Source organism: Spermophilus citellus (assembly GCF_964194105.1).
Source record: "Spermophilus citellus genome assembly, chromosome: 6".
In the NCBI taxonomy this organism is placed as follows: domain Eukaryota; kingdom Metazoa; phylum Chordata; class Mammalia; order Rodentia; family Sciuridae; genus Spermophilus; species Spermophilus citellus.
In genome coordinates this window covers 97,653,453-97,671,317 of record NC_138187.1, presented here as the reverse complement: position 1 = coordinate 97,671,317, position 17,865 = coordinate 97,653,453, and the positions used below count along the sequence as shown (strand labels likewise).

Here is a 17,865-nt window from a genome sequence, read left to right as displayed (position 1 = left end):
GCATGTATGTTGCATTTTCGTCAGTTTTATATTTGTGTAGGGAAGGACCCTGGCAGTACTGTTCTGCTCAGGAGGGTGGAATCATTTTGGAAAAGATGAGCACATGTTCATTGCAGAATTTTTTTTTTTAAATGAGCATTTGTTGATCTTTTTTTTTTTTTTTACTATTTATTCTAGTAAAATCACAATGATGGCAGAGTTCTGCTTGATTATCAATTTTAAACTCATTATAATATGAATTTAAAACTTAATTTTATTATTTCAGGTGAATGGTATGTTCCCCTAGAGTTTTCCCAAAATAATTATTTACATGCCCCCAAATAAAATAGTCAAATCACAGGGTCTTTTTTTTTGTTTCTTTGGTACCAGGAATTGAATCCAGGGACACTGAACCATTGAACCACATCCCAGCTCTTTTTATTTTTTTATTTTGAGATGGGTCCTCACTTAAGTTACTTAGGGCCTCACTAAATTGCTGAGGTGACTTTGAATTTGCAATACTTCTGCCTCAGCCTCCTGTGCTGCTGAGATTACAAATCAGTTTTTTATAAAATGCTAAAATAAAAGAATACAGTAATATATTCTTCACAAGATTAAGAATTGAACATTAAAAAGTAGTCATGGGCTGGGGATGTGGCTCAAGCGGTAGTGCACTCGCCCGGATTCGATCCTCAGCACCACATACAAAAAACAAAGATGTTGTGTCCGCCGAAAACTAAAAAATAAATATTAAAACTCTCTCTCTCTCTCTCTCTCTCTCTCTCTCTCTCTCTCTCTCTCTCTCTCTTTCTCTCTCTCTCTCTTTTAAAAAAAAAGTAGTCATTTCATGCTGGGTTATGGTGTATGCCTATAATCCCAGCCGCTTGGGAGGCTGAGGCAGGAGGATCATGAGTTCAAAGCTAGCCCCTGAAACCTAGCAAGGTCCTAAGCAACTCAGCAAGACTCCGTCTCAAAAAAAAAAAAAAAAAAAGGGTGGGGATATGGCTCAATGGTTAAGTGCCCCTGCGTTCAATCTTGGTACCAATAAATAAATAAATAAATCAAATTAAAAATAAAAAGTAGTCATTTCATGAGCGGAGTACCTAAGTCTCTTCCAGGAGATGTTCTTTTAGTATCCAACACAGTGCATAATATTGGTTTGCTAACATTTTATTTGTCTTAGTTTTATGAAGTAATTTTTAATTTCAGTAAGTCTGTGGAAAATCATCTTTGTTTTTAATGATATATTTTAGATAGAAAAATATACTGTTATTAGAACTAAATTTTGGAGGGAGCCAGTTTCTTTCAACAGAATGATGGGTGGCCTCTTCCAAGAAAGTAAAGGAGAGGTAGGGGACGGAAGGTGCCAGCACTCGTCCACAGAAGAAGTGCCTGAGATTGCTGGGGATGCCTGGCAGGGCAAGGGAGGCAGCAGGGGTGGCTGAGGAACTCCAGCCTCCTGGAGTTCTGGGCATGAAGGGCAGGGTGGAGGCGTGGAGAGGCACACGCTCGCTGTGTGGTCTTGAGGTTGGTGCCGCTGGGGCCTTCTCCACTCCATCTCCCCATCATAGTCACTGCCTGGAGCTACTGTGGGGAAGTGGCTTGGGTGTCACAGTGGGCAAGCATGGCTCATGCAGGGGCTGTTGCTGGTGAACCAGTGGCCTGTCCTGTTGTGCCCTCAAGTGGTCATCAGCACATCATCATGGGTGCTGATGGGTTTTATAACTTAGTCAAAACTCAAGTGACCAAACTGGTCATTTATCAGTAACACTCTGGATTATAAAATCACTGGGAGTAAATTTAAAACATAGTGGCCTCTGAGAATTCCCTTTACCTAAGAGTATGGATTATAAATGAGATGGAGTATAAATGAGGTTAGTTGTTCTGTAAGTTTGTGGGAGTTGCGTTTCAGGTTGCTTCATTTATTTATGCTTTTTGGAATTGTATGCATAAACATTTAGCCAGTGCAGAGAATTAGGTGGCCCCATCAGACTCCCTTCCCCCAAGATTGTTCCCATATCTAGCTTTCCTGGTATTTAAAGGATGCAGTCAGTTGAGAAGCAGGGGTCGGCCTGCGGCATCCTGGTCTCCACAGCCTGCCTTTTCACTTTGGACAGTCTCCAGTCCAGAGTAATTGACATCCCCAGTGTGCAAGGGACCACCAGCCTGCTGGGTGGGGTCAAAGGGAAGGTCCCCTCGGTGTATTCAGTTGGAGGGAAGACTAACATCTTGCCAAGTGAAGCCTGCTTGTCATCTCACCTAGCAGGAACCCCACATATTTTTTCAATTATCTTAATTTAATTTTAAAGTGGGTAGGTTACCAGTCACCCTGAAGTCTGGCTTTGGTGTTTTTTTATGCTATAATCTTTGGCCACTCCTGCATTGTCCTTTTGAAGACTCTTACAAGTCTTCAGAAGCTTGTCCCTAGGATTGGGGTTCCAGCTTCATCTGCTAGCAGAGACTGGGAGAAGAGCTGCTTTGTTGGTGAGTGGCCTCCTGGAAGGTCTCTTACAAAAGCAAGTAGGAGCTGGGTGAACTAAACAATGAGTCCTTCCTATGGACATTTTTTTTCTTGGCTATTGTTACAGAAACATCTGCCAAAGAAGGGCTGCTGCTTTGGTGTCAGAGGAAAACAGCTCCTTATAGAAATGTGAACATTCAGAACTTCCACACCAGGTAAGCACAGGGCCTTGAGATCTTTCCCTGCTCACTGGAATCCACCGCAGCTGGGAGAAACCATGTTTGTTTACTCTGGGGTTTCCCTCCTCCTGCCTGGAGTTTGTGTATGGAGAAAAACCATGGTATAGAACTCTTGATGCTCAGGCTCTCCCAGGGGAGAAGGTTCAGTGGAGGTGTGGGATGCTCATAAGGCAGCCCTGTTGACAACCAAAGGGCCGGCAGTGCCGGAATTTGGGGCACGAGAATGTGCCTCAGTTTGGCTTCACCTGCTGCTGGGAGAAGGCAGTAGGATTGATGGTCACTTGTCAGTGACAGGTGAGATCCTGGTAGACTTGCTGTACCCTGATCCCTCAGGCCTGGTCATCAGCTTTGCTCCTCCAAGATTCAAAAGAAGTAGGAAAATCACTTCTGAAAAATCACAGGGAACGAGATGAGTGAAGTGCTGACATAATCCGTGATCAGGATTCATGCTTGCTGTGGTCTTCTGTCTCTTGCATATTTGTCATCACATGGACATGGAGATTTGGTTGTATACTCACCCTTCGGAGTGTGGGTTACTCTCAAATACAAATGGGTCTGTGGATAGGGAAAAGAGGAAGGACCAAGATGGGCTACAAGGACCGATTGGGAGGTTCTTATAGCTTAACAGATATCTCAAGAGTGCCTGCCTGTTATGAGCACTGAACCAGCCAGGCCTTCAGAGCACAGAAGGGGAAATGCTGCCCTGTTCCCACTGGATGCTGTTTGGCAGATGATAGGAGCCAGGCAGGGCTGGGGCCTTTTGCCAGAGCCCCAGACTTGCTTCCACTCACCTTCTTGCTTGTTTTCCACTGACCCTAGGTTGTCACAAGCCCGTCAGCAACAAGGCCTGGAGGCTCCCACCAGAGTCTCCTTCCATTCCCAAACCTTTGGGCACAGAGCTCTGTACCCTGCCAGCCTTCACTGACCCTGCTGTCACCTGCACATGCCAAGCTTGGCATTGGCTAAGGAGTGATCAGTGCTGATGTCTATGGGAAATAGCCTGGAAATCAAAATCTGCCCTGTTCCTGTATATCCCCTTGCCTACATGCCTTTGCATTAGGAACAAATGGTGGCTTTTGAAGTGTCCCTGAACTCAGTGGGAAGATCCCTGGACATGTTCGGTGTAGAGTTTCCCAGGGGTTCTTATTTGGCAGCCCAAGGCTAAGGACCAAAGTGGAGAATGAGGAGAGGAAAGCTGGGACAGGAAGGGCAGGCACAGCACAAAGGCATCTCCCTTGTGCCATGGTCTGCGTCATGGAAACAAGGCAGGACCCTGGCAAGTCCTTGTCATTGAAAACGGAAAGAAGAGGACCAGGAGGTGGCAGTGTTTATTGCCCCCAGGAAGAGATGGGCGTGCAAGGGACTACCAACCTACTGGGTAGGGTCAAGGGGAAGGTCCCTTCGGTGTATTCAGTTGGAGGGAAGGCCAGCGTCTTGCCGAGCGGAGCCTGCTTGTTGCTTTCTCTCCTTTAACCATGTTCCTCTTCTCCCCCATGTTGGTTGTGAAGCTGGAAAGATGGCCTTGGACTCTGTGCCCTCATCCACAGACACCGGCCTGACCTCATTGACTACTCAAAGCTTAACAAGGTCATTCTGGATTGGCCCAGCATGCAGTGTCCCCTCCCTTGTGCTCAGCATGTGATTCTGAGAATGAGCACATCAGCACTAACTAGAACAGACCCAGTGCTGCTACAAGACCCACCCTGGACAAGCACGCCCTCCCAGCCAGCCTTCCTGGGAGGCCATAGAAGGCAGCCAGGAGCATGCTTGTCTGCCATGGAGGACGACACCAAAAGCCAGGCCTCCAGGCCCCCACCAAAATACAGCTTATGATTGGTTGGACTTCTTGGGAAGGTGTCATCCATATTTCTTAAAGATTTTATGTTCCTGGAGTATAAAAAATGAGTATTGAAGCCTATATATATATATATATTTTTTTTTTTTTTTTTTTTGGGCAAAGGACTTTCAAATACTCCAAGCCTTTTAAAATTCCCTTTGCCTTTCTGAGGATTTAGTGGCAGGAATATTTACTCAATTAATTAACTTGTTTCTTGCACAAAGGATACTTCCTATCTCACTATTGATACATGGTATTAGTTAGAAAAGTTTGGGGATTTTTGTTTTGTTTTGCTTGTTTTAGACAATTGGACTTAGAAAACTAATTCTCTCTTTGAGCCTAAAGTTTAGTGTGTCTAAGTTGTAGGTTCCTTTTCTAAATCATTCTTTAAGAACAGTTTGCCGTGTGACTAGCAATGCAAAAAGAAGTCAGGGCCCCGTCCAAATGCATGGTGTGTGCTGCTTTAGAAATAACGACTGGAGGCTAGCGTGGCCACCCCTGCTGGCCACTCCCAGCGGAAGTCTCAGCTCATGTCCCCGTGGGTGCTGGTGTGCTTAACTAGTGTGCTGTGTGTTTGGGTGTGGAATCTGCCCTGCTGCATGCTGTACTCACCTGTGTGGCATGGATGGTTGACGGAAGGGTCCTGGCTTCCCACATCTTGTTAGTTATTGCTTGCCTACTCACCCTTTCCCCAGCCTGTCTCCATGGTCACAGGGAAACACATGAGGAGTTCACTTACATCCTGGATTCAGACTACATTGCTGTAGTAGAAAATGGAGCTTCCCCCAGCTCCTCAATGTGCATATTACCCCAAGTTCCCTTGACACATTTTAATCATATGGACAAGTTACATTTTTCCCATAAATCTCTCTTACATTAGCAAAATGAAAAATCTGCACTAGACTCAGTTGTACTAGATAGGTTCATTATAAACTAGCATTTTATAATGGTCAGTGTTTGTTATGAAAGGTCTGTAGACCTGTGGTGATTGGCCATTTGCAATGGATGGAAAGTGATAGTAAATGACGGCAGCTAATCCTTTACATGGTGCGAGATCAGAGCCTGTTAGATATTGATGCATATGTGTACTCACATGTATGTGTGTAGATACAATCACACACTTTTCTTCATGCCTCACTCTAAAGTTGGTGCTTTTAAGAAACTCAAATGGCCTGGGGCCATTTGGACAATAGCTGAGCTAACTACTCAACTGCTGCATGTTCTTTCTTTATGTTACAGTCCAGATGAGACAGATTTTACAGACATTACTCTGTTTTTGGTACCAAAATCTTTCTTTGGAAAAAGAAAGAAAGAAACTTGTATGCTCTAGTTGGCTTCATAAGCGCATCCATTCAATACACTGGTGAGAGTCACTACATGGATCTGCTGACAGACAAGTACTTACATACTGTATTAAAACCATACTTAGTTAACTTACTTTTTTGCTTAAAATAATGATCTACTGTATGGGACCCGGAAGCTGACATGTGTTTTTAAACTCGGCACTTTTCAAATATCCTATAAAATGATTGTGCTCCTCGCAAAGCATCACAGTTCCTAAAATGTTCAAACAACTTTGCTGTTAAAATTGATGACAGTCATTCTTGTGTAATTGAGTAACAGCACTGCTTTTCATTTTGATTTTTCTATTTTAACCCCATCCATTTCAGACATATAAGTTAATTCCTTAATAGATCAGAACAATACCTCAAGTCTTTTAGTTTTTCAGTGTTTCAGTTCTACACCTCAGATTGAATTTATTTTGTAATACATATTTAACCAATTTCACAATGAAAGATATGTGTAGTCTTTAGAAAACATTTCTTCACAAATTCACAGTTTTTAAGATTTTGTAGTGTTTTTTTTAGGATTTGACTTCATAAAAACATGATTTTTGTTCTTCACAGCTGCCTGTAGCCTCTTTTGTGAACTTACAGTCTCACCCAGCTCCACCTCCTGCAGCCCTCACCCCCCTGCCCTGCACCAGTCACCCCTCCACCCTCACCCCTCTGCCTTCTGCCCTTACCCCCCTCTCTCTAATTTTTCAAACCAATCTGTTGGAGTAAACGTTCTCCAAGACCACTCTGCAGATCTGGAAGATGTGTCTTCCATGGTTCCTTTGAGCAAGATGGAAATTGTGTGGCTCGCAGGCTGGAACACATGCTCTCAAGTGCCATTCATTCTTCTCAGTGGGGAGATTCCTGACAGCCTGCCCCTTGCGCTTGCATGGTGTGCAGTGCAGTGTGCATGGGTCCTGTGGTTTCTGTGACTTCGCTGTTTCTTGATGTTTTCAAGGCAGTGGGGGAAAGGCGAGAGGGACAGTCCTGTAGGGTAGTGTCACGTGTGGGTTGCGCAGCCCTCCCCAAGGTGAGGGGAGAAGAGGCGCTGTCCCTGAGTTCTGCTTCAGTATTTTAAAGAGCTGGCTGTGTTGTTTTGTGCAGGATGACCCCATAGGAAACATTAATCTGGCCATGGAGATCGCGGAGAAGCACTTGGACATCCCCAAGATGCTGGATGCTGAAGGTGAGCTGGGAGTGTGTCTGCGGAGTTCTAGAGGACCCCCTGGATTCCAGCGCAGTGGCTCTGCAGGGGACCTTGCAGAGCTTTATGCTAAGTTACACTGAAAGTTCTTGTGATTCCTGACAGACTTCTGTTCCTAGGCACATGAGTATTAGAGTTTTACATTTAACTTTTTCATATGTATGTATTTAAACCCTGCTCAAAAACAAGCCAGCATAATTACAGTGAAAGGATTTGGCACAAAGTTCAGCTTTAGCTCAGAAAACAGAATGCTTTATCATTTTTAAAAAAAGACTTTCTGCATTTATTTTTTTCCAACAACATAATGCATTTTCCTTAACCACATAGAGATAAGTTTAGCAAATAAATCTCTCTGTGACATATAAGCGGGGCGGGGAGAACCCGTCCTTGTAACTAACTAGAAGTTGCAGAATTAAGTATGGAGCATTCAGCCATCGGTTTACCAGCCAGACCTTCACATCTCATTTTTAACTAAACTAAATTGTTTTGTTGAATCTGGAACAACATGATGAGTTCATGTGAGCTGTGCCTGTGGCACCTCTTTCCAGAACAGACTTGAGGAAACTTCATTTTGTCCATCCGTGGGTCAACTACTGTTCAGTAGACACTGACCAGGCTCTTAGAATGAGAAAGGCCCTCTGCTGGGTATCTGGAGGCGAGGGAGAAGTTCAAGCCCCAGAGTCATACTCAGACTTCACTTTGTTGTTATTTTTTTTATTCCCTAATCATTCATTGCTTTGGAAAAGTAAGGAACTTGATTACAGTTAATAGCAGCTTCCATTTTTCCTTATTTCGGTGATTGCTAGGGCTGTTACAAGAAGTAACCACAAACTGAGTGGCTTAAAATAAGGAGAGATTCTTCCTATTCATAACTCTGGAGTCTAAGTCTAAAATCAAGGTGTTGGTGGAATCCCCAGATAGTCCTTGGCTTGTGGCAGTGTCAGCCCAGTCCCTGCCCTGGTCTTCACATGGCCTTCTCCTGTGTCTGTCCTTGTATAAGGACACTGGTTGGAGTCAGGCCCTCCCAGCTACAGAATGCCCTTACCTTCCCTGGATCACATCTGTAGAGATTCTCCTTCCAAACAAGGTCATGTTTGCGATGCTGGAGGGTAGGACTTCAGCATGTCTTTTGGGGTGACGTACTTCAACCCATGATTGTGGTCTTTCAATCAGAACTTCACTGTTGACCACTTATTAAACTCATTTCTGGTGCTAACACTTGAATGCACTCTTCAGAATTCTACTTAGTTTTTCTAAAATTCTTCAGAGGTAGAGAGTCAATATAACAATGAAGTAAGACAGCAGATTTCTTTCTGCTCTTTGTCCCTCTGCCCCCTCCAAAATAAGTTCCGCTTTGTGTGGTTTCTCCTTTGGCTTCTCCTGTGAGAATAACTACCTGGAGTTCCTGAGGTAGTAGCCAGGACACATCAGCAAAGCCACCTTCTGGCTCATTGATACCTCCCTGGCACCCTGAATTGAGGAAGGTCTCAGTTCTGCTCATCACTGACCAGTTGTTGGTTCTGCAACTGCCCTTGCTCTGGGCCTGCCCATACTCTCTCTTGCTTCTTGTCTTGGTCTCTGGCTCCTGGCCTGGGTAACTGTCCACTTCATGTGTCCCTTGTGGCTGATGGGAAAGGTGCCGCTGTAGTCTTCTTCCTCCTTGTCTTTCATTCCTTTTTTCCATCTTTCATTTCTAATGGATCAGAAGAATGCATTTTCAAGGGGTTAATTGGCCTATTTAGCCAGGAACTGTACCTGTAGTGAAAAATGAATTCTTCTCATCTGAACTATCTAGCATAATTTTAAGAGGTTGTGAAAGTTATTTCCCTACTTTTCACCATGAACCTATTTGAGGTGAACCCTGGGTTTGGCTCCTTGTAGACCTGGCAGGGGCCTGGATGACCCTGGGCCTTATGTGTTGTGACAGGATGTCCCTGTGAGTGCGCTGAAATTCTGGAGGCCTCGTTCTGTCCACAGACGTGACTTTCTTGCTAGTTGAGGCTCTTCTGGGCTGGCAGTGCCTTCTCTGGGCAGCTCCTTCGTTTCCTATGACAGTTCTTGGAAGTGCACAGAGTGTTGACTTTGCAACGTAACTTCTTGGACTTGAGCCGAGATTTAAACAGCCCCAGTGTGGGGTAGGGGAGAATCCCAGCCTCTCTGAGGAAGCACTGGGCAGAAGCTGCAGGACTAGAACATCCACAGCTAACCACCTTTTCTCCATGCAGAGTCAGCACACACTACCAGACCCGAGGAGAGGGCCTCAATGACTCATGCTCCCTGTTACTGCCATGATTTTGCTGGTATGCAGAGGTGAGGCTGCCAACACAGATCACCACTCACTTTCACCTCCTATGTCTGGATTTTTTCCTCTCATTTTCCTGTTTTTTTCCCTCTCTTCTGAGTAAAGAGACCCATCTTGTTCTGAGGAAGCTGGCGTTTGTCTTTTGTAGTCTAGTTTTCTTGAAACTTACTGTTCACGCAGTGGCATGCCATTTGTGTTTGTTTTCCTGAGGATTCCACACAATCATACAATTCTTCCTGTTAATGGCCTCTGTGAACAAGGCTTTGCTCTAGGGGATCACAGGGAATTGTGTTAGCTTCATTCTGTCGTTGACTGACTAGAGTTCATGAGCAAGGTTAAGAAGCACGGTGCTGCCAGGGTGGAGCAGGAAGGGGTGTACTTTCGTGGTCGTCTATTCTGATTGGTCTTCAACTAGTGCAGAGGGTAGTGGACACTCAGGAGCATGTCCGTGCCTGCCCTTCTCTCTACATGTGTTGTCACTCTTAGTGTCTCTCTGAGTGGCGTGGTAAGTGTGTATGGAGGGTGAGCAGCCATGCCCTCTCCACCTGGGTGATTTGCAGAGCAGAGAATGCCGGCCACTGTGATGGTGAGGATGGAGGAGTCCAGAACAGTCTGCTAGTATCTTGAGCGTCTTTCAGAGTACTGTGCACTCTCCAAGCAATTTGTCAAGCGGAGTCTCCAGAAAGGGGTGACATTCTGATGCAGCATCAGGTTCCGTGGTCATGCACTGAACACCCTTTAAAAGCCCATCAGGATAGGGAGCACAAATCCCCAGTTGATTGTTCAAAAAACCTGTGGGTTTAGATCGTTCTGTCAGGAGAAATCTCAGTGCCGTGCATTCTTCCCAGTCAGGATCCCCGGCCTGTGAAATGCATAGAAAACGGGCCATGTGACCTGGTTTGCTCTTCCCTGTGTTCACCCTGGTTTCTCCTCTTCGCCTGTGTGTGTGTCCTGTGTTATTTTCTCCCCCTCAGACATTGTGAACACTCCCAAACCTGACGAAAGAGCCATCATGACTTACGTCTCCTGCTTCTACCATGCTTTCGCAGGAGCGGAGCAGGTACTTGACCCCGTGCACTGCTGGCTGGCTGCTCCGTGTGTGCCTGGCGTGTGTGTGCGTGCTTCACATCTGACTTGGACTCTTTCTTAGTGTCACTGAACAACCCTAACACAGCGAGTTCCAAGCTGCAAATACTTTGTAATGCTTTAACTTTACACAGTTACGGAAGGGGTTTTAGTCTATATTTTTTCCTTCTGAGATCTTTTGTTTATCTCATTAGTCAATTGTAGAAACATTTGGGCGTTAGGAACAAAAGAAGTGCCTTGAAGAGCAAGCCACATGCATCAGGCAGTGGGGGTTGACAAGAGAGGTAATGCCTTCCCTTGGTCATCTGCCTGGAAATCGCCTTTATGGCTCAGTGATTTGTTCTCACATCTGTCAAGATTAACTTTTGTTTAGTGAACAGTGAAAGGGATACAAGTGCTATAGCCTCAAAAAAAAAAAAAAAATAGAAAAGTCACATTCCTCTAGATAAACAGCCCAGACACTGGGAGAATGTTCTTCAGCTTCTGTAGCTTCACCAGTTCCTGCTGCTCACCCTTTACATTATGTGGAATTCCGATAGCCGGGGTGGATGGTGTGTGTCTTCCTGTAGTCCCTTTCATTTAAAAGTGATCATCGGGAAGCAGTCATAACTGAAATCTGCCTGTGGTTAGGCCCAGAGGGCTTCAGAGGCCAGGCTAGTGGAAGGCTATGGGCCTGGAAGCATCCTTGAGACGTTCCTCTTCTCCATCCACCGCATGGTCGTGGTTTGAGGCCATGACCACAAATGACAGCAGAGGATTACAATGACTCCTCAGGTTAAACAGTAAATTAAACAAAACCCTAAAGCAAGCTCAGCTCTATGTGAGGACCCTATCTAGAAAGTTCTGCATACCCTTTTCGGAAGATATCTTGGGTGCATTCAGTGCAGCACTGTGTCTGTGTGCTCAGGACCAGTCACTCTTGCTTTGATTTCGGAAGTCCAGTGTCATTCAGGGCATCTCTGCTCTGTTGCCAAGAGATCAGTATTGAGGAGTGTTCAGGTGGACATTCAGGCACCCGAGATTTGGTCTCCTTGACCCACACATGTCTGTTACTAACTTGCTTGATGTCTTACAAAGCCTGTGTCTTGGACTAATGTCATTTCCCCGTTGTTGCACACAGTATATCTAGCCTGCTGTGTAAGTCTCTGTGAAAACTTAAAAACAGTGTGAAATGATTTCAGTGTCAGAAAGCTGTGCCCTCTGTCATATCCTGCCCTCACCCACTCTGTGCCTTTTCAGCACGCCACCCCTCCTCGCCCTCAGCCTGGCCCCGTCGGCCTGTGTGTGTGCACCCTGTCGCTGGAGCCGTTCCGTTTACCTCTTGTGTTTTGCAGGCTGAGACAGCGGCTAACAGGATATGTAAGGTTCTTGCTGTGAATCAAGAGAATGAGAGGCTGATGGAAGAATATGAGAGGCTAGCGAGTGAGGTAAAGGAAACTGGTGGCCCCATTCTGTCCACACCCATCCAGGGGGTGAGGTGCAGAGTGGGAAGCGGAGCGTCCACGGTCTTTGCACTTTCCACCTCAGATAGAAGAAAGGCAGAAGATGTGCTGCATCTGAAAGGAGGGTAATCCTGTAGCCACGCAGTTCCTGCTGCAGACAGCCCCAGAGCACAGAGCTGGTCCGCGTGTTCCCAGCTAGTGAAGGGCACCTTCCTTGGGCTCTGCTCTGTGGGTCGGACCCCCAGATGACACTGCGGGACTTGTGTTCCTCCTGACGTCACACAGGATGCAGATCACGTTCAGGAGCCTTGCTCCACTCAATGGCCCCTGAACAGAACTCGTATGACCCTCTGTGAGGAGGTGGCCCAGCCTGTGTGTCTGCCATGTACCCAGGGCATCCAGAACAGAGCGCCCTCCCCACAGGGTCTGCACCCGAGGTCCAGGGATGCCTGTCCACAGCTCTTCTGCCAGACCTTTGGTTAGAGAAGCACTGTCCCTGTTGATCTCTTATCCTCATCGTAGCACAGGTTGCAAGGAGGCATGTCCTGCCTGCCCAGGAGTTTTTTCTCCCTTGGGCTGGGCGAGGCCCACAGGCACTTCCTCCAAGAACAGACTCCAATATAGTGGCACATGTTCAAGCCCAGATAATTTTTGCTCTGACTTAATTTACCTGATATTGGGTCTATGCAGGGAAAATTTTCAGGACTCTTGGAGTAAATTGTCCCAATTAATAGTTTATGGTAATCTAATCTAGTGATACTGAGTTTGTATTTTTATACTACTGAGGGGAGGAAATATATATTTTTTTGTTTTGTTTTGTTTTCTTTCTTTGTTGTTCATAGTTTTACTATGGAAAAATCCAATTGGACAGCATTGTTTAAGACTGCGATGAAATTCAGATTTCAATTATGACCAGAACAGAAGGATAGCCGGTTCTCAGTAATGAAATCCTCCCTTTTCTTACTTAGTCTTTCATTTACGCTCCTGAGACCTTGGACTGCAGCAGTCTCACCACTTACACTGCTTTATTCTAGTCTTCTGGCATTTCCCTGACCGTCAGCAGGCCTGGGGGGACGACGGGCCTCCCGTGGGTCGTTTCCAGGCCTGGGAAGGGGTGTGCAGGAGCCGGGGATGCACCACCATTCTCACTGATCTCTGACTGGTTTACTTAAAAGCTGGATGTTAAAATAGGCACTGGCACTGAGTCAGCCCCACGCTTACGGTACATTTGTCTAGTAAACAAACTCATTAGAGTCATTAGATTCAAGCTTATTTTTTTAAAGCATTTTGATTTAAACTCAGTTCTTTGCTGAGTTTATAACACTATATTTCCTCCATGTCAGATTTTTTCTTTCTTTCTTCCTTTTAATTTGGAAGCTCCATCCAGCATTTGTCTGCTAATGTCTGGTCCCTGAGTTTATTGTAACTGTCACATTTTTTGTTAAACATGACTTTGCGTGCTGACTTTTAAGTTTCGACCTGTGTTTGGTGTTGTTGGGGTGGGTCACTACTCACCAGTGGCCCTTGGTGACTCCAGGAGTCTTTCTCAACTGCCATGTGCAGGGCTGCCCTCTCCCTGCCTTTAGGGCAGGGCACTGTGACCACCCTTCAGTAGTTTGGGGAGCATTAGTTTAACCTACTCCAAATGATCAGGCACCTCTTTTTTTTTTTTTTTTTTAAACTGGGAGCAGTTTGCTGGTGTTTTCAGCAGTGTTTTTGTGTTTGGGAGCAGCTTTTGGAATGGATTCGGCGCACGATCCCCTGGTTGGAGAACCGGACTCCTGAGAAAACCATGCAGGCCATGCAGAAAAAACTGGAGGACTTCCGGGATTATCGTCGGAAGCACAAGCCCCCCAAGGTGCAGGAGAAGTGCCAGCTGGAGATCAACTTCAATACCCTGCAGACCAAGCTGCGTATCAGCAACCGGCCTGCCTTCATGCCCTCCGAGGGGAAGATGGTGTCGGTGAGTAGCTAGGGTCAGCCTGGGAATGCGGGAAGCTTCATGTTTTCCTATAGGCTTTTGGCCTGGGTCTCTTCCCTGGTGGACTGCTGAGAAGGAGGCCTTGACTTCTTGAATCTTGAGACAGGGTCTTGCTAAGTTGCTGAGTTGGTGTTGAACCTGCGATCCTCCTGCCTCAGCCTCACAAGCTGCTGGGATCAGAGGTGCGCACTCTGCCACCTTGTCATTCTTGATGTTTTTCACCTGCCATCATGCAGTTGTTGACTCAGCCCATGAATGGTGTCCCGCAAAGAGCAGGCCCTCAGCAGATATACCAGGAATGGCCTTTCTTTCCTCCCTTCTCCAACCTTACCTTATCTGCCCCCATAGATCTACCAGCAGGATCACGTACCCTCTTCTCTCTGCTCTTACCACCTACCCTTTTCATATTCTCAAGGTCTAAGTCTGGCGTTCTTCTCTCACACTTCAGTTTTCCCCTCTCGATGGATGGTGTCACCACATGAACATTCAAAGTGCTTTGAAATCTGCAAGACAAAAACAAAACAAAGAGGGCTGGGGTTATGGCTCAGCGGTAGAGTGCTCGCCTAGCACATGCGAGGCGCTATATTTGATCCTCAGCACCACATAAAAGTAAATAAATAAATTAAAGATATTGTGTCCAACCACAACTAAAAAAAAAAAAAAAAAAAGTAACAAAAACCCCATCACTGCACCCCACTCCATAGCTGCTGCTTGATTTGGTCTCTTTACAACAGAACATGTACAAGGAGTTCTGTCATGGTTTCCACCATATCACTAATTCCTGCAGTACCCTGGCTTCTGTCTCCCTCCTCTGATGCTGTCTTCATCTCTCAGTGGCATTCATGTTGACATCCACAAACTTGTCCTCTTTGGTTTCATACTTTGTACTTCTTGGTGGCTGTGACCCTATTGGTTGTTGCATTCTTCTTGAGATTCTTTCTGCTCTAGTCTTTCCCTTCTTCTTCCTCCCTCACCAGTGAGGCCTCCTCTATATCTGCTCAAGGTCTCACCTTCTCTGCTGTCTGCAGATGTTGGGCAGCTCCTGTGCTCAGTGCTGAGCTTCCTTCTGTATCTTGATACCCTTCTGGTGATCTCATCTAGATCCGTGCCTCTAATGACTGCCAGTGCAAGTGCCTCCCAGATCTACTAAACCAGCTCCCAGGCTTAGATATTCACCTAAGCCTGACCTCAGGATGGCTTTGAGGCTTCATTTTGTAGCCAGAAAACTTAAGCCCCGAGTGCCTCTGTCCATACCTGGAGAAGTGTGGGCTTGGCAGAGGAGAGTAGCTGTATTTTGAAAGGTCCTTGTGATGATGAAGACATTTGGAAACCAAGATAATTGAATGGTCATTTGGGTAGAGGTGGGGAAGGAAAAGGAAACAAAGGGAGTACTGCCAGACGGACACTGGAGGATGCCCAGAGGAGGCCCATGCATAACAACCTTGCCTGTCCTTGCATCATCAGGACATCGCTGGAGCCTGGCAAAGGCTGGAGCAAGCCGAGAAGGGTTATGAGGAATGGCTGCTCAACGAGATCCGGAGGCTGGAGCGCTTGGAGCACCTGGCTGAGAAGTTTAGGCAGAAGGCCTCCACCCACGAAACCTGGGCCTACGGTGAGTGACGAGGCCCGCATTTAGCTCTGGGAGGTCAGGGTCCAGCTGCAGAGAGCCCGAAGGCAGAAGGCCTCTACCCACAAAACACAGGCCTATGGTGAATGCATGAGGTCAGGGTCCAGCTGCGCAGAGCCACAAGGCATCGTTACTAATTGTCCCCAGCATCTGCGATACCATAGGCAGGTGTCCTCCTATTTGCCCTGCTACGTTTCTCAAGAGGAAAGCATGAAGCTGGTGTTCTAATCAAGCTTCTGAGTGCTCTTCATGTGCTCAGTGTAGGGCCTCCTTCTTCTCTCCTGTCTGGCTCCAAAGTAACTGTCTGTTGCCTAACTGTCGATCAGATAGCCTCAGCCCAGCCTCTGCCACAAGGTGTGTATCAAATGCCATCAAGTATTTTACCTAGAAAATCTAACAGGGAAGGAGGAAAGCCAGGGTGGTCTTCTGTGGTCTGACTTCCTCGTTGCCCTTGAGTTTATCTGCTTCCTTCAGGCCTTACAAATGGACCTGTACCTATAGCCAGGGTGATGTGTCTGCTGGACTAAGTGGTCCTTCCTGCTGAAGGAGAGGAACCGAACCTTCACTCCACCCTGTAATAGTCTGTTTTGAGAGAGGTGGGGGAGATGTCCTGTCATTCTCTGCTGCCCTGTGCTTTACTTGAGTTTTGATGTTACATAGCAAGTATGTGACAGGTAGGGGTGCCCCTCCCTGATAGTGGCAGCTATGTGCCCTGGACAAGTGCGTGATCTCTCAGTGCCCCAGTGTCCTCTTCGGAATGGGAACAGCAGTAACAGCTCCCTTGAAAGGTTTCATGAAGATTTGGTGAATTCATATTTATGAATATATTCAATCAGTGTTGGACACACCATAAGTGCTGTGTTTTCATCATTAAATATATAAATATTTGCTTTCTATTTCAGTCTTTATCCAATTAAATTATTTTTCCCTCTGTAATGTTGGAGGTTGAACCCAGGGTCTCACTTACGTGAGGCAAGTGCCCCACCACTCAGCTATATGTCCAGCTTCTGGAATTAAATGCTTATAGGTCATTAGCCAGGGAATAAGTGTGGATCCAGTTCTTCAACCACAGCAGTTGCTGGAGTTACGACATGTGGGGAAGTAAGTGGAGGTTAAGGAAGGAAAATCTGTAATGTTTATTTTCAGGACAACAAAACCCAGGCCACATTTGGCCACAGAAGTAAAGCTTTCAAGCAGAAAGCACCGTGGTAGGGTGGCACTTGTGGCGGAGAACAGAGCCTGAGTGTCGCAGTCAGCCACCCAGTAGCTCCTGGGAGCCAGGGTTCACTGAGCTGAGCTGAGCACTGGAAGGGCAATGCCCACTATTCAGTAATGAAGAGCACAGCTTTGTTTTGTGAAACGTCCTCAGTGTGCCCCCATGCCTGGGGCACCATGGGCTGTGGGCACCTGGAGGAGCTGGGGTGCTGATGGCAGGCAACGGCCTGAATGCCTCCTGCCTCAGTCCTGCCATGCTTGGCACATCCTCTTACCTCTTTGGAAACTCTGTGCTCTCGGGGTGCTTGTCCATTGCAAGGAAGCCTCTGGGAGGCTGCAGGGTACTCACATTTGCTTGATGCCACCTTTGCAGGCAAAGAGCAGATCTTACTGCAGAAGGATTATGAGTCTGCATCCCTGACGGAAGTTCGGGCCTTGCTGCGGAAGCACGAGGCCTTTGAGAGTGACCTGGCAGCCCATCAGGACCGCGTGGAGCAGATCGCAGCCATTGCACAGGAGCTCAAGTGCGTGCTGAAGCCCAGGGCATGGGTCTTGGGGACCCCTGGGAGAGGGCAAGGGAGGCCTGCCTTCCCCTTCTCTAATGGATCCAGAGCCAGGCCAGAGCACCCTGGGACAGGATTCTTGTTTCTCTAAATGTAGAAACAGATTTGACTTGGGTTCATTGGTTGTGGAAGAATCCCTGCCTCCCATCCAGCAGCACCCCAGTCCCCCACAGCTGGGGAAAGCAGGGCAGAGGCCTAGGCTCCGAAGGTGGGGCAGGGCAGCCTCACCCTGGCTCCATCCAAGAGGGGGACCTGCCTGTGCAGAGAATAGCACAAAAGGAGCCGCTATCTAGGCCCTGGAGCAACTGTCTACTCTGCTTTTCATTTTATGGCAAGAGCTGGTGTGGAGACTGAGGCCAGGTGGAATTGAGCACTAGGTGGAGGTTCTCGGTCCTTCCTTCTTTCCCCTTCATTATAATTACTGATACATTTGCAGGATTTTAAGAGCCTAACACATAATAATAACTTTAAAAACTAAATAATAAAAATTGATTTCAGTATGTAACATTTTAAAACACCCAGGTTCCTCACTTTGACTAGAGCAAACTTGATTGACAGGTGGGGCCTTTTTTTAAAGAGAACACTATTCTTC

The 17,865-nt window shown here is 46.6% G+C and overlaps 1 protein-coding gene across 1 annotated transcript in view; it reads left to right on the top strand.

Moving 5' to 3' along the window:
* The window catches only part of ACTN2 (actinin alpha 2), a 57,942-nt gene that overhangs the window by 24,280 nt on the left and 15,797 nt on the right, over nucleotides 1–17,865 (top strand). Inside the window, exons 5-12 of the mRNA XM_081298826.1 lie at nucleotides 2,568–2,655; nucleotides 4,188–4,266; nucleotides 6,958–7,039; nucleotides 10,334–10,419; nucleotides 11,780–11,872; nucleotides 13,620–13,850; nucleotides 15,333–15,480; nucleotides 17,084–17,234. Of these exons, the coding sequence (XP_081154952.1) occupies nucleotides 2,568–2,655; nucleotides 4,188–4,266; nucleotides 6,958–7,039; nucleotides 10,334–10,419; nucleotides 11,780–11,872; nucleotides 13,620–13,850; nucleotides 15,333–15,480; nucleotides 17,084–17,234 (958 nt within the window). The remainder of the gene's footprint in view (nucleotides 1–2,567; nucleotides 2,656–4,187; nucleotides 4,267–6,957; nucleotides 7,040–10,333; nucleotides 10,420–11,779; nucleotides 11,873–13,619; nucleotides 13,851–15,332; nucleotides 15,481–17,083; nucleotides 17,235–17,865) is intronic.